This window comes from Oryctolagus cuniculus, chromosome 6 (assembly GCF_051225735.1).
Source record: "Oryctolagus cuniculus isolate XC-2025 breed Fujian yellow rabbit chromosome 6, ASM5122573v1, whole genome shotgun sequence".
In the NCBI taxonomy this organism is placed as follows: Eukaryota; Metazoa; Chordata; class Mammalia; order Lagomorpha; family Leporidae; genus Oryctolagus; species Oryctolagus cuniculus.
Genome location: NC_142872.1, coordinates 1,964,994 through 1,986,840, shown reverse-complemented (window position 1 = coordinate 1,986,840; position 21,847 = coordinate 1,964,994). Strand labels below are relative to the sequence as shown.

The window sequence follows — 21,847 nt, the reverse complement described above, 5'->3', positions numbered from 1 at the left end:
ACAGAGGATTAGACACGAGTCTGCAATCTGCTAACGATCCCTGTGTAGACAGAGGATTAGACACGAGTCAGCAATCTGCTAACAATATCTGTGTAGACAGAGGATTAGACACACTGTCTGCAATCTGCTAACGATCCCTGTGTAGACAGAGGATTAAACACGCTGTCTGCAATCTGCTAACAATATATGTGTAGACAGAGGATTAGACACACTGTCTGCAATCTGCTAACAATATCTGTGTAGACAGAGGATTAGACACGCTGTCTGCAATCTGCTAACGATCCCTGTGTAGACAGAGGATTAGACACGCTGTCTGTAATCTGCTAACGATCCCTGTGTAGACAGAGGATTAGACACGCTGTCTGCAATCTGCTAACAATCCCTGTGTAGACAGAGGATTAGACACACTGTCTGCAATCTGCTAACAATCCCTGTGTAGACAGGATTAGACACACTGTCTGCAATCTGCTCCATCAGTGTCCAGATCAGTGGCAGACACAGCAGTGCAGACTGTAACAAATGGGATCAAGATCCTGAAGGAGACAAAAATACTTTAATTGTATGAATGTTTTTTAATAACATGCATTATCCATGAACTTTTTAAATACCCCTCAAATGCATGGATTTAAAAATGTTTGCATCAAATAATTTTATCTTTGATTCGTTTATCCCGTGAATGTTTTGAAGTACATCATATTTATTGGTTCACTTCCTGATGCACTCAGAGAGATCGTTCATTCAGCTATAAGCTATCAATACACCTGCCAAAGGAAATTGAGGCTATCCAGAGGGATATCTTAAGCCATTTTTTCAGAGAATCATCAGATCTGGAAAAATTATTACTATTAAACATAAATAAGCATATTAATTTTCAGGCTTTATGGAATGTAAAGAAATAGAAGAGTATACAATAGGTTGAAAAAGAATGGTATGAGGCTGGTGCTGTGACATAGCTGGCAAAGCCACCACTTGTAGGGCCGGCATCCCAAATGGGTGCTGGTTTGAGTCCTGGCTGCTCCATTTCCAATCCAGCTCTATGCTATGGCCTGGGAAAGCAGTAGAAGGGGGCCCAAGTCCTTGGGCCCCTGTACCCGCGTGGAAGCTCCAGCCATCTGGGAAGTGAACCAGCAGATGGAAGACCTCTCTCTCTCTCTCTCTCCCTCTCTCTCTCTCTCTCTCTCTCATATTGTCATCAAAACTTCTGGAATGTTAGCAGGAGATTACTGCATCCAAATCTTATCCCATTATTTTGTCCTTCCTTTGCTTAATTATGTGTGAATTATTTGTGAAACCAATTAACTGATATCTGACTGGAGGAAGGAAAATAATGCTTTATTTTATGAAAAGTGAGAGTAAGAGAAGTATTCAGGAATGAAATAAAAATTATATTTAAGAGTGAAAATACTTTACATGATTTTCATATTTGTGAAGGAAAAGGTAAAACCATCACATACAGACTTTAAAAATAATTATGTGGAACCACAATGACTAAGAATTCAAGGAGATAGTCCACGACTATTTTATCTAACTGTGCAATTTCAATGTTTCTTTGGTTATTCCTCTTGATAATAATGAGAAATCATCAAGAATGGCTTTAAAATACCCTGCATTCTATTAAAAAAAAAATGAGACTCTAACTGTCTGAACACAGAATCCTGGCAGGTGCCCTAGTGGGGTGTGCAGGTGTAGGGCCCTGGGACGAGGTGAACTCTTTTTTTTTTTTTTTTCCACAAAAGCACTTTAAAAAATATGGAACGCTTCACGAATTTGCGTGTCATCCTTGCGCAGGGGCCATGCTAATCTTCTCTGTATCGTTCCAATTTTAGTATATGTGCTGCCGAAGTGAGCACGAGGTGAACTCTTAAGAATGCTGATTCCAGCCAGTGCCACAGCTCAATAGGCTAATCTTCCGCCTGCAGTGCTGGCACCTGGGGTTCTAGTCCCAGTTGCAGCACCAGATTCTGTCCCGGTTGCTCTTCTTCCAGTCCAGCTCTCTGCTGTGGCCCGGGAAAGCAGTGGAGGATGCCCAAGTCATTGGGCCCTGTACCCGCATGGGAGACCAGGAGGAAGCACCTGGCTCCTGGCTTTGGATCAGCACAGCGCTGGTCGCAACGCGCCAGCCGTAGCGGCCACTTGGGGGGTGAACCAATGGAAAAAGGAAGACCTTTCTCTTTGCTCTCCCTTTCTCTCTGTCTCTCTCTCTCTCTCACTGTCTAACTCTGCCTGTCAAAAATAAAATAAAATAAAATAAGAGTGCTGATTCCAGGTAACTAATGGCAAAGCACCGTGATGATGTTATTTCATCTAAAAAATGGGAAATCCAGCAGCCTGTTTTTCCTTCATGCCTGTGGAGTAAATAAGACAAAAGTCTGAAAGGATGAGAGATAAAAAAAAAAAAGGCAAGGACAGGCATTTGGCCTAGTGATTAAGATACTGGTTTGGGCCGGCGCCGCGGCTCACTAGGCTAATCCTCCGCCTTGCGGCACTGGCACACCGGGTTCTAGTCCTGGTCAGGGCGCCGGATTCTGTCCCGGTTGCCCCTCTTCCAGGCCAGCTCTCTGCTGCGGCCAGGGAGTGCAGTGGAGGATGGCCCAAGTGCTTGGGCCCTGCACCCCATGGGAGACCAGGATAAGTACCTGGTTCCTGCCATCGGATCAGCATGGTGTGCCGGCCGCAGCACGCTGGCCGCGGTGGCCATTGGAGGGTGAACCAACAGCAAAGGAAGACCTTTCTCTCTGTCTCTCTCTCTCTCACTGTCCACTCTGTCAAAAAAAAAAAAGATACTGGTTTGGACACCTGTGTCCCATATTGGAGTGCTTGGGTGCAAATCTCCAGTGCTCACTTCCAAATTCCTGCTAATGTGGACCCAGGGAGGCATCAGGGTTTTAGCTCCTGTCACTCATGGGGGAGGCCTGGATTTATTTCCTGGCTCCTGGCTTCAGCCCACCCAGCCCTCTGCTGTGGCCAGCATTTAGAGAATGAGCCAGCAGATGGGAATGTCTCTCTCTCACTCTCTCTCTCTCCTCTCAAATAAATAGAATAACACCCTCTCAAAGGATTTTTTTTAAAGCACAGTGAAAATGGGGTCATTAAATCAGGAATGAGCCAGGAAACACACAGAAATTTTTATTCTAAATAGAGAGTTTGTATTTGTTAATCTAGGAGCAGAATCCTTCATTTGATCTTAAATGTCAGTGAAATTCACATTTTCAGGATAGGTAGCTAACTTAGTCTCAAACCCTAGGAGGCCAACATGTCTGATAGCGTGCAGCGTTTAATTAAAGACAAGGGACAGGATAACCCTGTGGGGTTGCAGATTTAAGCCACACATGACCTGCTCCCTTGGCTTTCTCTAGAAAGGCACAGCTCTTGGGCTGCTCACCAGGAGGGAAGTCAGGGAGACTGCACTCATCACCCAGGTCGACAAGTGGAAACCCACTTTAGTCAGCAGCTGTCATAGGAGATTTTGGTATTTCGGAGTCCAGCACACACGGACATCGTTTTTCGTGGTGCTCTATTCCTTCACATCATCTATAAATTAGAGCGTTTTCTTGCTTTATTTACCACAGATGCTCTGAGCTTCAGCGACGCAGCAGCTCTGCTGTGCTAAGTGGATGCAGGGCGTTACTTAGAGCAGTGGAACAGCAGCTGGGTGAAGCATCGCCAGCACCACGGGACGCTGTACTGGGTCTGTCTCCTTGTTTCTGGTTTCAGTCTCTACGGGAAACTTGTAGACTCCACGTGTATGTCACACTCGCTTGTTTGATCAAGTGCGTATAAGAAACAAGCACACAGCTGACCAGTCAGGAGCCAGCAATCTGATAAGAAAACATTTCCAAGAGTCATTGCGGGTAAGTAACAGCGGCACTCACTGCAGCGGTATTTAAAAAGTGTGGCAGGACTGCAGAGTGATAACGCATATCTGAAAATGAATACTGTGAGGTGCGCTTCGATGTGGCATTGATGAAAGTTAACTTGTTCTGTCTACACTGCAGGAAATGACTACATCTCAGAGAGATTTATCATTTTGGTGACCGAGTGCTTGGCGGAGGCTTCAGACATAAACTAGTCTTTGCCGTTTATGTAACAGAGGTAGGATCACACGTGTTCTGTGAGCTCAGCACACACAGAGCTCAGGCCGCACCGAGTGAAGAAGGAGGCACAGAGAGAGGCGCACGCGTGTGTGCTGCAACCTGCAGGAGGTGAGGAGGTGACGCACAGGTTAAGAATGGTGGGAGGGAAGACGCTACATGTGGGGAACACCTCCTGCACCTGCGTGTGGCAGAGGCCTGAGAGGAGATGCCTGGGTGTGCACTGGGTAGCAGAGAGCAGATGACCTGAAATCCGCACAGAGACTAGAACAACTTCCTGCAGCACCTTGCAAGTAAAATCTGCAAGGAGACAAGGCCCCTTCTGCAGAAACCTGAGTCACTGGAGCGCTGAGCCTCTGCGAGGAGCAGTGCCAGCTCTTTGTCTTTGGAGGTTGGAACGTGATTTGTGCGCTGGCAGAACGCAGCACCTTGAGGGCAGACGTGGGATTCAGCCATCCCACTGACATTCTCTCGCCTCACTGTTCTCTCGGTTATTCTCTACTGATAACAGTTCCTGTACAACTTCTTTCTGTGATTACGACCTCCTCGCTGTATTCTGTTGATTTTCCCTTTCTCTACTCAGCCACCAAAACTCCTTCTATCTCCTGTCTCCAACCCTACTTTCCTCAGTTTCCCGTTTAGCCCATAAATATAGAAGCACAAGTTAGCCGTTCAGCTACAGTGTATTGCAGGGTGCATTAAAGATATCAAGGCATACAAATACTCTTAATTCATACTACAGGAGGTTTGATGAGAATTTGCAAGCTTGTGGATAATCTTATAGGGGAATGATGGAATATTTATCAAGCCACCTCGTGATGTGCATTACGTTTTGAAGCACATAGCTCTAACATCTTCCGCAGCGTCTCATGTTACTGCATCTATGATTAAACTTCTTCTTGGTCTCACACAGGTGACTCCTACTAAGGCTTTGCTTATGTCAGTCGCATGCCTGAGTTGATAGTGTTTAGAAAAAAGTGCTCGGACAACATGAACCATGTTTACGGTGGCCTCTCTTTACTCTGACCAAGTGAGAGTTTGTAGCAGGTAATGATGTAGTTCAGGGGCCACTTGGAAGAAGCCAGGAGTCTGATGTCCTGTGTGCGGGTTGGACACAGCACATGGAGCTGACACCTGAGCTCACAGAACCACACACAGAGACACATTTTCAGCAGCTCACCTGCTGTAGGTTGAACTGTCCAAGAACCTTGAGCACAAATTACGTTTCAAACCAAGGAGAGGGAGAATTTTACATGTGCCTAACAACGTAAGAGAAGACAAAGCAGAAAGCACAGGACACTTCCAGGGGCTGGTGATGTTCCGAGCCCAGTGAGGTGGTGATTTCCTGCTGCACTCTTTCAGTCAGCAAGCTGAAAATATTCCGGGGCTTTTTTCACCCTGAACTCCTGTCTCAGGCGCTGTGCTGGTTGCTGGTTTTGGGAAGATCGGCATTGGCTGACAGTGTTGCTTGAGGATGAATAAGGCAGGCAGCTTAGGAGAGCTCTGACTGCGACTGTGCAGGAACAGTGTGGAAGGTCAAAGTCCCTGCAGAAAGCTCAGGCATCCTCTAGAGCCGTGCTCACGGAGGCGGTCGAGTTTCTGTGCAAGCTTGTCAATGCGTGGACAGTTTCAGGAACTTAGAGCTGACTAGGAATGTGGGGTGGAACATCTGAGTTACAGTGTGGTGTTGTATTCGCAGAGTTGAGTTTGAGCAGACCAGGGTGGGAGACTCAGTGTGAGCTTACAGTGTGTTCAGAGGTGAGTGGAGGATGCCTCTGAGACAACGGATGACACTGACACAAGCAAGCGCAGGAGCAGGGCCAGGCTCTCACTTCCTGTCTGTGGTCCCGGTGCCCGCCAATGCGAAGAGGAGACGACTTCATTGTGACAATAACTAATCAGCAGGTTAGGAATCAGCACATAGGAGGATGCGGGAAAGCAGGGGAAGCAGGTAAATAAATGAAACAACGCCCCAAGGAAGCCCAAAGGCACTCCAAAGGCAATGTGGAAAACAGGGCTGAAAGGGGAGCTCCGTGGAGCGTGCTTCACGATATCCATCTCCCACGAGCTGTGGAAGACCCCTCACGTGAATGAAAGCCAGCCTGCCCACACTGTGGCCGGGGAGCCCCTGAACTCTCCAGGGCAGAGCCGAAGGTGCAAGCTGCCTCGCGGTGAAGGATGAAGTGGCCACTGCTGTGGGCAGAGCTGCACCTCTGCACTCTGCCTCTTCCCTCCCCCGCCTCTGAAGGCACTGAAGGCGCAAAGGAGACGTGCACTAGAAAGGAGGAAATACCAAACCAAACAGGAAATGAGTGTTGCAGGCATCACTTTTGGAGAGAAAGGCAGGAGAGCCTTGTGAAGCAGGACGGGGCTACGAGGGACTTGCTGTAAGGGCTGGAGGATATCCCCCTTGGTCCAGTTCCCAGCGCCACTGCTCCAGATCAAGCGGCTGAGAGAGCAGGAGCTGGGCTCCTGAGGCAGGAAGCAAAGGGGGTGAGGGCAGGGATTGGAGGACCCATTTCTTTGCACAACAGAGAGAGCAAGAGCGAGAGTGAGAGAGAGAGAGAACACTGATGCGTGAAAGTCCCACAGCAGGCAACAGGTCGGCATAGGAGACAGATACTACACTGCAGGTAATTCTGGGGTGATCTGAGGGAGCCCTCACTGTGATGATATGGTGTTCACATCGGTTTAGATCCATATACAATTCCCACCCATGACACTCAACACACATTTCAGTTGTGTTTCAGACCCATAAAAAGTAAATAAACACACACATATATTCCCACTGAAAATATTAGAAGAAAATAGTTTAATAGTACCATATTAAACCGAAGCCATCCCTGACTGAAACTATAATTGGATTTTTAATTGATTATTTTAAAAGATGAGGAGAAATAAAGTATGCAATACTCACTCCATAGACATTTAATCATTGTGATTTACATTAGAACAATTCACATAATTCTCTCACACACAAAACCATGCCTGGATACTATTTTGCAATAATTTGGGGGTATGGAATAAAAACCCTGCTCTCTTACAGGGTATACACATTGGTTGAAATAGTATTGAATGTATTAAGAATCAGTGATGTTTTCTTGAAATGTTTTATATGTATTTGCATGATAACATTTTCATTCAAGCTTAATTGATTTTCAATTTAACATTGTGGGTGTATGAAACAGTAATAGGCTAAACATACATTTCTCCCTATAGACATTAGTATAAGATTTGTAAAACAATGCAGAGGTTTTGTTAATCAAATGCACCAAATTTTGATAAATTTGGCCAAAACTTTCATGACTTGCTCAGACTCTACATTTCCTCCCCAACAATTAGTTTCTGAACTCGTGTTTTACATATTTCCGTGGCAGCTCAGCACTGTTGGCAATAAAGATCACTCCTGGGCTTCTGAGTGCTGCTTTCTTGGTTCCTGGCGTCTGGCTCACTGCCCCATGTCCTCCAGTCCTGGCTCCCCTTCCCTTTGGAAGACAGGACTGTTATTGGCGTCACAGAGTGTTGTGCTTATTTGAGTGGAGAAAGAGAACAGAGTATGTCACTGGCGCCCCAGAATTTGTCAGTCCTCTGGCTCTCAGTTTAACTGTGGAAGGAAAACACACTACACACTTGACTTCTTGCTCAAAGGAGGCTGTCCTCCTCTTGAGAAACCTCCTGGGTCTGTAAGCCGTGCAAGTACCTTACATCTGAAAATCATTTCAACCTAAAAAGCAAGATGCCTGACTCCTAGTTCACTGATGAAGAAACTATACCTCACATAAATCACTTTTCCAGGCAGAGGGAGTTCTGTAGATCTCACACTCAAGTTCTTCATATTTCTAGGACACGAACTTGGCCATTCCTTGCGTGTTCTGTCTCCACAGGGAACATGTTCCTCATGTCCTACAATAATCAGACCTTCACCTCTGACTTCATCCTGCTGGGAATCTTCGACCACAGCCCCGCCCACACCTTCCTCTTCACCCTCGTCCTAACCATCTTCTCGGTGACCTGCATGGGGAACTCTGCCATGGTGCTTCTCATCCAGCTGGATCCCCAGCTGCACACGCCCATGTACATCCTCCTCAGCCAGCTCTCCCTCATGGACCTCATGCTCAGCTGCACCATCGTGCCCAAGATGGCTCTCAGCTACCTGTCTGGCAGGAGGACCATCTCGCTGGCTGGTTGTGGAACCCAGATCTTCTTCTATGTCTCCCTACTCGGAGCAGAATGCTTCCTGCTGGCTGCCATGGCCTATGATCGCTATGTGGCCATTTGCCACCCACTGAGATACCAGATTCTCATGAGCCAGAAAATCTGTGGGCTCCTGGCAGCTGCTTCCTGGCTCCTTGGCTCCTCTGATGGTGTAATTGTCCTTGCAGTTGCACTGTCCTTTCAGTACTGTGGTGCCCGGGAAATACCCCACTTTTTCTGTGACATGCCTTCCGTCCTCACTGTCTCTTGCACTAGTACCTCGACCTTTGAAAGGATAATGTTCACCTGCTGTGTGGTTATGCTTCTATTGCCTGTAGCAGTCATCATTACTTCCTATGTGCGGGTTATTCGGGCTGTCATTCACATGGGCTCTGGGGAGGGGCGCCGCAAAGCGTTTGCCACCTGCTCCTCCCATCTCATGGTGGTGGTAATGTACTATGGAGCGGCCATCTTCATATACATGCGGCCCACTTCCCACCGTTCCCCCACACTGGACAAGGTGGTGTCGACCTTCTACACCATCCTCACTCCCATGCTGAATCCCCTCATCTATAGCCTACGCAACAAGGAGGTAGCCAGAGCCCTCAGGAAGGTGCTGGTGAAGCGCAAGTCTGGACATCAGGTTGGTTGATTATCTGTATGCTTTGCTTTCTTCCTTATACTTTATGCTTAAAAATGTAAAGATTGGACCAACATATCCCAGCACCCAATATTTACCCATTTCAGCCATCACTAAGGTTAATGAACTGAGAAGTAAATATATAGCCAAACTCAATTATGTCTCTCATATGAAGGATAAAATTGAAAGTTATGAAAATAATAGCTAAAATAACTTGTTAATAAAAAATGTAAAACATGAGTTCAAAAACAAATTGTTGGGGAGGAAATGTAGAGTTTGAGCAAGTGATCAAAGTTAAGTTGATATCTGTGTTCCATAGCCTAATGTTTTATGTGAGCCTCATGGTAACCAGAGTGAAAACACTTAGTAGATAGAAATATGTGGAATAAACCATCAGATCACAGAGGAATAAAGAGGAGAAGAAAGGAACAAAAAAGTCTACAATCAGAAAAAAAGTAATAAGATCATAAGGGTAAATCCTTATTTATCAAGCATCACTTGAAATGCAAATGGAGTAAATTCCCCATTCAAAAGACATGGAAGGCCTGACTGTATTTTTTAAAAGATGAAATTATATGATGCCTACAAGATGCTCAGTTCACATTAAAAGAGATATATAGACTGGATGCGAAGGGAAGGAAAAGTTACTCCATGCAAATGAAAACCAAGAGACCAGAGGTAATTATATTTATTTCAGATAAAATTGACTTTAAGGCAAAACTTTCAAAAGAGACTATGGTCATTATAAATGATAAATAGGTCAATTCATAATAAGCATATAATAGTTATAAATATATATGGTTACACCCAACATTAGGGCACCAAACTCATTACAGATGGACTTGATAGCAGAGATAGACTGCAATACAGTCACAGTAGGAGATAGCAACACTCTACTTTTAACAACAGACATATGATCTAGACAGAAAATCCCTAAGGAAGCTTTGTGCTTCACCAATTGGACCCCATAGATACTTGCTTCCATCATAGCAATTGAATAGGAATTTTTCTCAAGTGCATTTGGGACATAATCCATGATAGAGCATATGTTAGGCCACAAAGCAAGTCTTAACAAATTTTAAAATATTGAAATTGTTTTATCATTTCTTTTTTAAGTATTTATTTATTTATTTATTTGAAAGGCGGCAGAGTTACAGAAAGAGAGAGAGAGAGACAGATAGAGAGATGGGGAGAGAAGGAGAGAGAGAGATATCTTCCATCTGCTGGTTCACTCTCCAAATGGCCACAACAGCAGAGACTGAATCATGATGCAACCAGGAGCCAGGAGCTCCATCTAGGTCTCTCACATGGGTGTCAGGGTCCATCATCAGCTGCTTTCCTAAGCACATTAGCAGGGAGCTGGACCAGAAATGGAGCGTCTGGGACTCCAACTGGCACTTGTAGGGGATCCTGGTGTTGCAGGCAGCAGTTTAACTGCTGTATAACAACGCCAGCCCTGAGTCTCTTTTCTGATCACAATAAGATGAAAGTGGAAATCAATGTCAGGAGGAATATTAGAAAACCCAGAAATAGGTGGAAATTAAACACTATTCTCTTGACAAACCAACAGCTCAAAGAAAAAATTAAGAGGAAATTAAAAATATGATGAAACAAATAAAAATGGAAACACTACATACCAACACTAAGTATATTCGGCAAAGACAGTCCTGAGAGGAACGTCTGTTGTAATAAGCTTCTGCCTTAAAAATGAGTAAATGTCACAAATAAGTGAGCTAGACCCATACCTCAACAAAACAGAACGAAAGAGGAGCAGGGTGGCAGAGGAGGTTAAGCCACCACATGGGACACCTGCACGCCTGGCTTTAAGTCCAGCTTCCTGCTAATGCAAGCCCCGGGAAGCAGATGGCAGCTCAAGTACTTGAGCTCCTGCTACGCACATGGGAAACCCAGATGGAGTTTCTGGCTCTTGGCTTCAGGCTGGCCCAGTCCATCTGGGGAGCAAAGCAACTGATGGAAGATCTCTCTCTTTGTCTAGTTCTGTCTCCTTGTCTCTCTCTCTCTGACTCTTTCTGTCTCTGTCTCTCTGTGTGTGTGTGTGTGTGTCTCTGTATGTGTGTAGGTGTTATTCTGCCTTTGAAATAAATATACATAGTGGGCTGGCGCTATGTCAGAGTGGGTTAATGCACTGGCCTGAAGTGCACCATCCCATATGGGTGCCGGTTCAAGACCCGGTTGCTCCACTTCCGATCCAGCTCTCTGCTGTGGCCTGGGAAAGCAGTAGAAGATGGCCCAAGTCCTTGGGCCCCTGCACCCATGTAGGAGACCCGGAAGAAACTCCTGGCTCCTGGTTTCGGATCAGTGCAGCACTGGCCGTTGTGGCCAATTTGGGAGTGAACCAGCAGTTGGAAGACCTCTCTCTCTCTCTCTCTCTGCCTCTCTTCTCTCTGTGTAACTCTGACTTGCCAAATAAATAAATAAATCTTTTTAAAAAAGAAATAAATACACAAAATAAAGAAATAGAAGAAGAACAAAGTAAAACTTATGAGAAAAGAGAAATAATAAAGATCATAGCAGAAATAAAATGGAGACTAGAAAAACTACAGGAAAGACTAACAAAACTAAAAGTTAGTCTTTTGAAAAAGTAAGCAAAATTGACAAACATTTAGCTAGACTGAGAAAGGAAAGGGAAAGAAGAACCAGGTAGACAAACCACAGATGAAAGGGAGAGGAGGGAGGATCGGGCAAAATTGCAGAATAGGTTCTCCAGCAGCCATCCTTCTGCAGAAATGTCAATCTGAACAACTATCTGCCAATGAAATACAATCACAGGAGCTATGGTAACTAAATGAGAGATAAACAACAAGTGAGAGTGTTTGGCACACTGGTTACGATGTCACATGGGATGCCGACATCCCATATCGAAGTGCCTGTAATCAATTCCCAACTCCGCTTTCAACTCCAAGTTCCTGGTAATGTGTGTGGTGGGAGGCAGCAGTGATAGCTAAGTGCTTGGGTCCCCACCACCCACATGTGAAATCTAGAATGAGTTCTTGGCTCCTGGCATTGGCTTAACCCAGCCCCAGCTGCTGTGGACATTAGGGGAGTAAATCATTGGTGGGGGATTTTTCCAGCCTTAAAGCACACAAGGCCCAACCTCCAGAGAGGCCACCTTGCCCAGAAAGGCTCCATGCTGCACACTTCAACTCAGCAATAGCCTTTGATAAGGATTGCATGGTTCACACATTTCCAGTGAGCTCTACCCTACACAAGAGTGCTAATTTTCCAAAGTGTCCTATAGATAGCAATTATTCTTTTAAGACAAATACAGCAAGTAAACCAAACATGACTTAATTAAAAAGTGTCTGTGTTGGTTTCACCACACACACCTGCATCAAGATGGCCTCCCTTTCCTGGCTCAGCGGCGGACTCTCTGGAGTCCTGCACACAGCCACCACCTTCTCCATGCCCGTTGTGGTGTCCAGCGTGGTTCACCAGTTCTTCTATGAGATCCCTCAGCTGCTCAGACTCTCTTGTTCAGATGACTACTGGGCTGAGGTTGGGGCAGTCGCCGTCACGTCCTCACTGGGTTTTGTCTGCTTTCTCTCCATTGCTCTCTTCTACACTCACATCTTCTCTACCGTGTTGAGGATTCCCTCCACCGAGGGTCAGTCCAGGGCCTTCTCCATCTATGTCCCTCACCTTGCCATGGTAACTCTTTTCCTCGGTGGTGCTGCGATGGCCTACCTGAAGCCAGCAGGAGATGCATCCTCGACTTTTGACCTGTTGGTGTCTGTGTTCTATACAGTAGTCCCCCCAACCCTTAATCCCGTCATCTACAGCCTAAGGAGTAAGGACGTGAATGTTGCTGTGAGGAAATACTTAAAGATCCTGTCGTTTGATTCTATCACCTGCTGAAGGGATAGAAGTCTAGGATAGCCAATTGAAATTATTGGTATAGCACCTGTTAATTCCCTTGGGTGATATTCTTAATAGCCTACCTTATCTAGAGTTCTCCCTGCTTGTATTCCAGTTGCCTCAATTTCCTCCAGCTCAGTATTATCTCCAATTTTCATCCAACTCCATCTTTCCAGTTTTACATTTTTGATTTCTCCCTTTTAACAGCAAATAGAAAACATGTGTAAGTAATTTTCAAAGCTAGGAAAATTTGTGTGTGGTCCTCAATGACCTGTTATATGCCACGACATTCACTGGTATGTGCCACAGTTATTCAAGGTCTCGGGACACTTCACTGAACAGGATGGGGAGCTGATCTCCCACCAGGGAAGGCTGAAGTAAACTGAGTTCTGTGACTTCAGGGATGTTACAGAATAAACAGAAAACCCACAAGGTACAGTGCTACGGGGGCTCTTAGAGGGCTGTACTTTTCAAGTGGGGCCTCCAGAGCAAGTGATGTTTCAGCAGAAAGTCGGAGGTGGGGATGTGGCCCCTGCACAGACGTGTGTGGGGAGGGTATCCTGGCAGGGAGGACATTCAGATGGAAGGGAGGGTGTAACATCTGCTCTGCTTAAGGACAGCAAGGCAGGCAGAGAAAAGATGTGGCCTGATCCAGAGAGTAGGAGATCAAAGGCAAGACACCGTGAACACAGCAGGTTAGCCATGTCCTGCCTGTGTAGACTGTTGTGAGGGCTGTGAGGAACAAGGGGGTGTCTGTAGCACGGTGAGCAGAGGGTGAGTCCTGCCTGGGTGTGAACAGAGGGGGCACTGACTGCATTTTTGTCAACAGATGGGAGTGGAGCAAGGATCTAGGAGGTGAGAGGCTGCAGAGCCCGCCCCAGGGGACGTTTGCAGGGTAATGGGACAAGGATCCCCATCTTAGTAGACAGGCATGTTATTAGAAACTTCAAATTGGGCTGTTGTGTAACAAAGCTGGACTTCAAAAGTGATACCCAGAAAAAGAGACTTAAATTGAGGGTATGTGGCCTAGTGATGGTAAGAAAGAGCCAGCTTATGAGCTAAGCAAAAGTAAGCCTGGAAAAAAAATAACAATAAAAAAAATTTAAAAAAAAAAAAAAAGAAAGCCATCCCCAAAAAAGAAAGCCTGGCCGTGAAGGAAGAAAACACCAAATTCTGGGATGTTAAGAAGCTGGAAGAGGAGGAGGAATTTGCAATAAGAAAAATGAGCCCACATGGAAGAAATCATAAAACCAAATCTTGCAACTTAAGCAGAACATGGAGTAGTCAGATTGAGGAAAGGGTAATAGATTTATTAAGAGTAGAATGGAAAAAAGTAGTCATCCCTGGGTTTAAAAACCTGGTGTTTTATTAAATGTGGGTAGAAAGATATTCTAATCAAATAAAAAGTTAAATGAAAATTATATCCAGTAGATGTATATTAGAGGCCAGCGGATGAAACTCTGTATTAAGTAGCAGATGCCAGAATTACTTTCATATATTGTCAAGGAGAACAAAATAGTTCACTGTCAAGTGCACAGATTTACTCACCAATGACTTCCCTGAATGCATTCTGAAGACATAGGGCCTCAGCGTGAATTACACATGCCATAATCTCCTGTAAGAAGTCTGAGCACCCATCCAGAGGAGAGGCTGCATACCCCTCTGATGAAAGCTGTGCAGATGGAAGGAAGAATGAGCACAATCCTAATGTAATTCTCAGGTGCACGACCAATATGACAGGTGACATATTTACTTTTCATAGGAGCTAAAGAAAATATGGGCTAAAAATAATAAGTTTTCAATTAATGAATCTACTCACAATTCATTTTCAAAACACTTTCTATTATAAAGAAAAGTACATGTGTAAACTCTATCAGTTAAAACGGCAAAATCTGAGACATTATCGCAGGTAATTAGAAGCTGGAAATCTTACTTTCCTCAGAAACTGACTTCTTAGAATTGTATCTCCAAATCACACCGAATCTGTTAAAAGTAATTAAAAATCAAAATAAAAATTATATATACATATATACATATATATATATATATATATGAAAAAAGAAAGAAATTGAGGAACACAGTGGGATCTAGCACCCTCCAGAGGACAGTGGGAAAAATAACAAAGTCAAGAACTCATAAATCTCAATTTTAAGATGCAGTAAAGATCTTCACAATCCATTCAATGGGTTATTCGTAAATGGATAGACAAGCAAATAAGCAGAACGGAATTGAGACTCCTGAGGAAAAACATCCTAGAGTTATAGCCAATAGATTTTCAACAAGGGTGCTTAGGCATTTCAACAAGAAAAGAGTGCTTGGGGCTGTCACTGTGGTTTAGCAGGTAAAGCCACCACCTGCGATGGCAGTATCCCCTATGGACACTGGTTTGAGTCCTGGCTGCCCCACTTCCTATCCAGCTCTCTGATAATGCACATGGGAAGGCAGTGGAAGATGGCCCAAGTCTTTGGATCCCTGCACCCATGTGGTAGACCCAGGAAAAGCTCTTGACTCCTGGCTTCCACCTGGTCCAGCCTGTCCATTGCAGCCAACTGATGGAAGACCAGCAGATGGAAGATCTTCCTCTCTCTCTGTCTCTCCCATCTCTCTCTCTAACTCTGACTTTCAAATAAATACATAGACTTTAAAATAAAAGGCTGAAATGCTATTGGAAATTTATTCCACCCTAGGTACTTTAGAAAAATTAACAAATTCATTCTCAACTGGAACAACAGAACTCCAAGGCTGGACATAATGGAGGAGAGGGGGTGTACTGTAGGTCATACCTAGCCCATTGCGGGTGTGAACCTTTCTGAGTGCCTTTGTTGCTGTCTGCTCCGGCTCCCCTGCTCTGACAGCTTCAGCAGTGGGCTCTTACTTCTGCTCTCCATCGTGCTGGTTGGTGGCAGCTGAATCCTGTTGTCTACCATCTTCCAAACCAACGGATAAAGCGAACTGTAAGGAAAACAATACTAGGAAAGTTTTATTCAAGAATGTTATAAAGACATGTTATACCACTACCCAGATTTCCCTTGGAGGAATTCAGTTATCCAAAATGCAGTTCCTTGCTGGATTTACAAAATAGTCTTTCTACTGCAATATCATCATATTGAGACTTGGGAAATTAGCCCAAGAAATAGCTTTGTGTCTCCTTTTTTCCTTTATTTTTATCCTCCACAAGATGTGTAAGAAATTTTCAGAACTGCATGATTTAATGAATGGTTGTACACTTCAAGATAATTTCTTAGAATCATTCTAGATTTGATGTTTCTGTCTCAACAAATATTTAGGAAATGTCAATGTAAATGTCTTGGAGGAGACCCTAATGGTCAAATGCAGAAATAATTTCCAGGTCACATTATCTGATCATGTCCAATAACATGTGAAATTGGTATTCAAATATTAAGATATAAAATTAAATGGATTAAATTACCTTACAATTAAACAATAATTAAATCTGTAGGAGATTATAAATATAACCCATAATTATTCAAAAACTGCACGGAATAAGAGGAGTTCAGGACCAGGACAAGGAGACCTGGGTTCGAGCAGGGTGTGCTTCGGAAGCCTCAGACTTTGCTCTTCTCCAAAATCAGAGTCTGTGTCTTCCACAACACACAGACGACAGCAGCAGCGCAAAAGACTCAGTGGTCCTGGTCCTGCTGATTTTTCTCCACTGTCTCACACAATTACATGGCACATTTCAGAAGGGCTGAGGCTTACCAGTAGACACAGACCCTGCAAATTTCCTTGAACCAGAAAACAGATAACTTCATGGTGGGTCGACTTGAATCACATTCCAAACAAATTTCCTTGAGTTTGGTAGGGTATTTGGATGCTTTTGTTTGGGTACATTTAAGTATGTCATCACATATGTAACATACATAATGTTCTGCTTTGTTTCTGTATTTCTAATAAAGATATATGCTTCAAAAGTCTAAACTATGTCATATTCTTTAAACTTTTTCATTGTTTTTTATTGTTAGTCCATTTCAATGCCATTGGGCATGGAATTCATTTCAATGTATTTTATAATTTGATTTTGCTTTTTCATCACTTCAATACTTTTATACCACTCGTCGTTTTCTTTTACTCTTTCAAAAAACATCTAAGTCATAAAATTCTTGAGCATAAGATTAAGAAAATTCTACAATTCTGATTAACTAAATGATTTTCCTATACCACATTAAATTTTAAAGTCACTTTAAATGTTTCTCTAAGAGTATAGCTACTGTACATGTTATGAGTTATTTTTCTGATCTTTATATTTTACCTACATAATCTTAAGCACAATTTTATTTTATTTTTGTAAGTTTCTTTATTTTTCACTGACACAGAGGTTGTGCATACCCATCTTATTATACAAGGTATTAAAGGTAAGACTGTGCACCAACATGTAACACCAGCTCCTTGGTGGAGTGTCGTGGTTTTGATAGTTTTAATTACTTTCACTTACTCTAAATTTGGAAAGTCACGAGAAAAGTTCATTCCAGACCTGTGAGTCTGATTTTCCTGGAGAGAAATTGAGCACAGTGAAGCTTTCTGATTGACTATATTAATTTTTACTTCTTTGAGGTAGAGTCTTTGCATAAGGATTTTCCATACCTCTCAATTTCTCTAAAATGCATTGTTGCCTTAGAAATAAAGCAGAAGCTTATTTTCCCAAATGGAAGTGATGTGTTCCTCACGTAATAAGAATCCTCAACCCGGGTACTTTTCAACATGTTGATCTCTGATCGTGTGTTCAGAAAGGTTTGATAGCAATTATTTAACAGTTTCCATAAACTGGATCTCTGCAGTTATCAATCAATCTGTGCAGCCGATACATGCCTAAATATAGTTTCTTAGCAGATTCTTTGATATATTTACTAAATTGGTGATTACATTTACTCAGTGCCATTTAGTTAATGACTGTTTATTGGAAAGTTGTGCCAAGGGGGGAGGCTGGTGCTGTGGTATAGCAGATAAAGCCTCTGCATGCAGTGCTGACATCGCCTCTGGGTGCCGGTTCGATTACCCGCTGCTCCACTTCCCATCCAGCTCCGTACTGATGCATCTGGGAAGGCAGTAGGAGACGGCCCACATGCCTGGACCCTGCACCCACGTGGGAGACCCGGGAGAAGCTCCTGGCTTCAGATCAGCCCAGCTCTGGCTGTTGTGGCCATTTGAGGAGTGAACCAGCAGGTGGAAGACCTCTCTCGCTCGCTCGCTCGCTTGCTCTCTCTCTGCCTCTGCCTCTCCCTCTCTATAACTCTGACTTACAAATAAATAAATGAATCTTAAAAAACAGAAGGCAAGGAGGCGGATGGGAATTGAGCTCACACTTGTTGCTGCAGTGAGGAATTAAAGACCACACGAAGAACGGCTCTTCCCTTCCTTTGGCTGTGTTCCTGATTTTACTAATTTGCCCCCTTGGGGCAAGAGGGACATAAGGAGTGTGGCCATGGAACATCCATTCAACAGTTGTTCTCAAATCATTAATTAAAACCAGACCTGGGGAGGAGATTGCGCAGCCCTGGTTGGAGCCTGTTCGGTGCTTGCCGCGCAGAGGTGGGGAGCAAGGCTGTCACAGCCGCCTGGGGACAGCTTCACTGCATGCCGGCTCAGGGAGGGGCCTCTTCTGTCACTCACCAGGGCTTTAAACTTGGCTGTGCTCTGCTGTGTGCCCCAGTGTGCAGTGTTGCAGTGTGAATCCCAGGCCTGCATTTCAGTGGTCATCTTGGAACACTTCTAACACTCTCTTTTTTTAACTTTTGTGCCTTTCCTCGTGAATGTCCTTTTTTTCAGGGAAAAGAAGAGACTAAAATGGAGACATGAAACAGGAAGACGAGGAGGTCGGCTTTTCTCTCCAGTTCCTAAGATCTGCCCTCGGGTGAAAATTTCTGTGAACAACTTCGCCTCTGACCAGCATTCCTCCTCCTGGAGAGACACTGTACACCGTGAGGGGTCTGCTGTCTTCAGCTGCCATCTCCAGTGTCAGGGTAAGGGAAATGCTTGTTCTCTTGTGTGCCGGGTTTCGGTGAGAGGAAAACGGGCAAGGAAGGGTAATGCTTTCAGATAACTCACGTTTTGTGCATGTTCAGTTCCCACACGCCTAATGTGAGCTAGACGTGCAGGGTCTGGGGGAGAGGAGAAAATCAGTTGGAAAGCAGGACGGCCATGGAGATGTGAGTAGCGAGGACACTGCCCTGAGAAGACAAGGTTGGAAAATATGAAGCACAAACCAGCTGTGACCGCAGAGTGAGCTAAACTTGGACAGGACTGAAGCATCGGTTACCAGAGTATTCATTTAGCACATTTCAGGATGCGTGTCAGGTGAGAGTGAAATGTTGGCAAGTTAGTGGAGTGGAGCAGCAAGAGTCATGGAAACACTTGGTGAAGTTGGCTGTATTTCTGGCTTTTGTGTACAAAACTTCCACTCATTGATGAGGGTCATCACTTCCTGGCCCTGGTGTCCAGATCAGAGATGACCAAACAATAAATCCTATTTCCAGCCTTGCACAAGGCCACCAATGTTCAGTGAACTGATTTCATCCACTGTTTCCTATGACCTGCTCTGGACACATCAGGAGGCAGCGCGTGGAAGATAGGAACTTGCTCCCGTAGCTGTGGCCGTGGCTGGCCAGGCAGGGTCAGCCAGGCTGCGCTGGGTGTGAGGCTGCAGGGCACTGGACAGCCTGCATGTTCCTCTGCACTTCTGGCCCCTGCCTTTCACTTTCCTTCTTTTCAGACACGAGGCTCCCTCCCACCCCCGTGGTCTTCAGAATTATCCTGGGGGACAGGGTGACACCTTGAGGATATCAAAGCAATAATCGCACACATTTGCAATGGAAAAAGACTGAGAGTCAAAGTCATTCAGTTTTAGGGGCACTTTAGGAAGGTGCTGCAAATTCTGTGAAAAATGGAATGAAAACGTAAGTTTATTTTGGTGCAAAGATTTTAAATCCCACATACATGGGACCCTCAAAACGTTCACATAAAATGTGCATTGTAAGACTCTATGCATGTGTCTCAGCCAGTTTTTTGCACCCAGATAAACATGTTTTAATTTCATTTTGTCCTGAACTGAATGAAGTGTCCTTGTACACACTGACTGTTCAGAGGACTTTCACCCTCAACTCTCTGTAACTTGAGAAGACAGAAACACACAGCAGACAAACCCAGGCAGACCAGCCTGGGTGCAAGCTGGAGGTGATGATGGGAGGGGGCCGTGTGGGACTCGCAGTGGTCAGAAGCTAGGGGCATCACGGACACCGGTCTCTGGTAACCACCAGAGTCTAATCCACCTCATGTGAAAAGGCAGGAAATAAACAGTTCTGCGTGTATGCCAGGTGAGGTGAGGTGCACGGGGCACTCCTGATCCTGCAGCCTCCACACAGAGGCCAGCTCCTGGATACCCAGTCTCCCTACATTAGAATCCACGTGTGTACACCTCTTATTTGAATTTATTAGGTGCATGTTTTCATAACTTATTAGGTTGGATCTTTTATTCTATCACATCTTTCTTCTGTAACAGTTACGTTGCAAAGTGCAATAATAAAACATTTTCTGGGTAGCCTTTGGCTCCCTACATAATATTCCTGCTGTGGCGCAGCTTTGAGCTTCCTTTACTTAAGCAGTGTTTTCATTCTACTCCGAGTACGTGTAAGTCTGCTCTTGTTTTGTATTTCTTACTGGCTCAGTGATACGGACCAATGGAATAGATTAAAGATATAACGCAATTTCTCTTAAAATCTACATTATAAAATGATTTCCTTGCTCCATTTCACTATTTCCTTAAATAATATTCTGCACACACTCAAATCACTCTGTTTTTGCATCTTTTAAAATTTTTTCAAAATGTTTTTTTTTAACTTTTATTTAGTGAATATAAATTTCCAAAGTACGGCTTATGGATTACAATGGCTTCCCCCCCATATCGTCTCTCCCACCCGCATCCCTCCCCTTTCCCACTCCCTCTCCCCTTCCATTCACATGAGGATTCATTTTCGATTCTCTTTATATACAGAAGATCAGTTCAGCATACATTAAGTAAAGATTTCAACAGTTTGCTCCCACACAAACATAAAGTGAAAAATAATAGATGATTTTTTAAATGATGATGAAATCAGATCAGACCTATTGTCATGTTTAATCCCAGTGAGAGTCAAGTTGGGAATTGATAATTTCTTCTTCTTTTTTTTTTATACAGAAGATCAGTTTAGTATACATTAAGTAAAGATTTCAACAGTTTGCACCCCCATAGAAACACAAAGCGAAATATACTGTTTGAGTACTCATTATAGCATTAGGTCTCAATGTACAGCACATTAAGGACAGAGATCCTACATGAGGAGTAAGTGCACAGTGACTCCTGTACATCTCTTCCCTCTCTTATTCCTACTCTTATGTTTAACAGGGATCACATTTCAGTTAAATTTCAACACTTAAGAATAACTGTGTATTAATTACAGTTAATTGCCACTTAGTAATTATGCACATTTATGGGGTATATTGTGACATTTCAATACATGTATATAATAGGTATGGATTGTAATTTGTGTCTTTTAATTCTATCTTTTTGTTTTTGCACTTTCTTTCTTTAAAGAGTAAATCCATGCTTTTAAAAGGGGGTGTTTGTCCTGCAGAATTTTGTAACTCTAATTAACATTCTTATCTAATCTAATTAATAGTTTTAAGAATCTTCTTTGCTGTTACATTATACATTTTTCTTCCATGTTTTCTGGTATTTTAGAATACACACATATTATTAATAACAATTCTGCTAGTGCTTTTCAGAATTGTCCTCACCCTTGTAGTTGTCTTTGTTGGAGCCATCTGTAAATGTCTATCTTTTCTGGCTCATCTACATGTTAGCCTTGTGACAATTGCAAACAAATGCATTCATTGCCAGTCCCTTCACTGGGTGCTGCACACAGGGGGGTATTGTGACAATGTCTTCAGCTCCTGGGGCAACGCACGCACGGGATTCACTTACTGGTGCTTCCTAATTCCCCAATTCCATGGAACGTGATCTGTGTTATGCAGAAAATCGGCATTCCGCTTTTAG

The 21,847-nt window shown here is 43.9% G+C and overlaps 2 protein-coding genes and 1 non-coding gene across 3 annotated transcripts; 2 read left to right on the top strand and 1 right to left on the bottom strand.

The window, feature by feature from the left end:
- Positions 1-1,743: 1,743 nt before the first annotated feature.
- Positions 1,744-1,850, bottom strand: LOC149125921 (U6 spliceosomal RNA). Its single transcript, XR_016236668.1, has one exon. It is a non-coding gene; the product is annotated as a U6 spliceosomal RNA (small nuclear RNA).
- A 6,130-nt stretch (positions 1,851-7,980) lies between these two features.
- Positions 7,981-8,937, top strand: LOC149125920 (olfactory receptor 2M3-like). The gene has a single exon (XM_089335602.1). It carries the CDS (start codon positions 7,981-7,983, stop codon positions 8,935-8,937), a length of 957 nt encoding a protein of 318 aa, XP_089191728.1.
- Positions 8,938-12,282: 3,345 nt separating this feature from the next.
- LOC149125919 (olfactory receptor 14J1-like) lies at positions 12,283-12,801 on the top strand. Its single transcript, XM_089335601.1, has one exon. The coding sequence runs from the start codon at positions 12,283-12,285 to the stop codon at positions 12,799-12,801; it is 519 nt and encodes a 172-aa protein (XP_089191727.1).
- Positions 12,802-21,847: the final 9,046 nt, after the last annotated feature.

What these genes read in the sequence shown, in the direction of transcription:
- LOC149125920 (XM_089335602.1), top strand. Translation starts at nt 7,981, where the DNA reads ATGTTCCTCATGTCCTACAATAATCAGACCTTCACCTCTGACTTCATC.
- LOC149125919 (XM_089335601.1), top strand. Translation starts at nt 12,283, where the DNA reads ATGGCCTCCCTTTCCTGGCTCAGCGGCGGACTCTCTGGAGTCCTGCAC.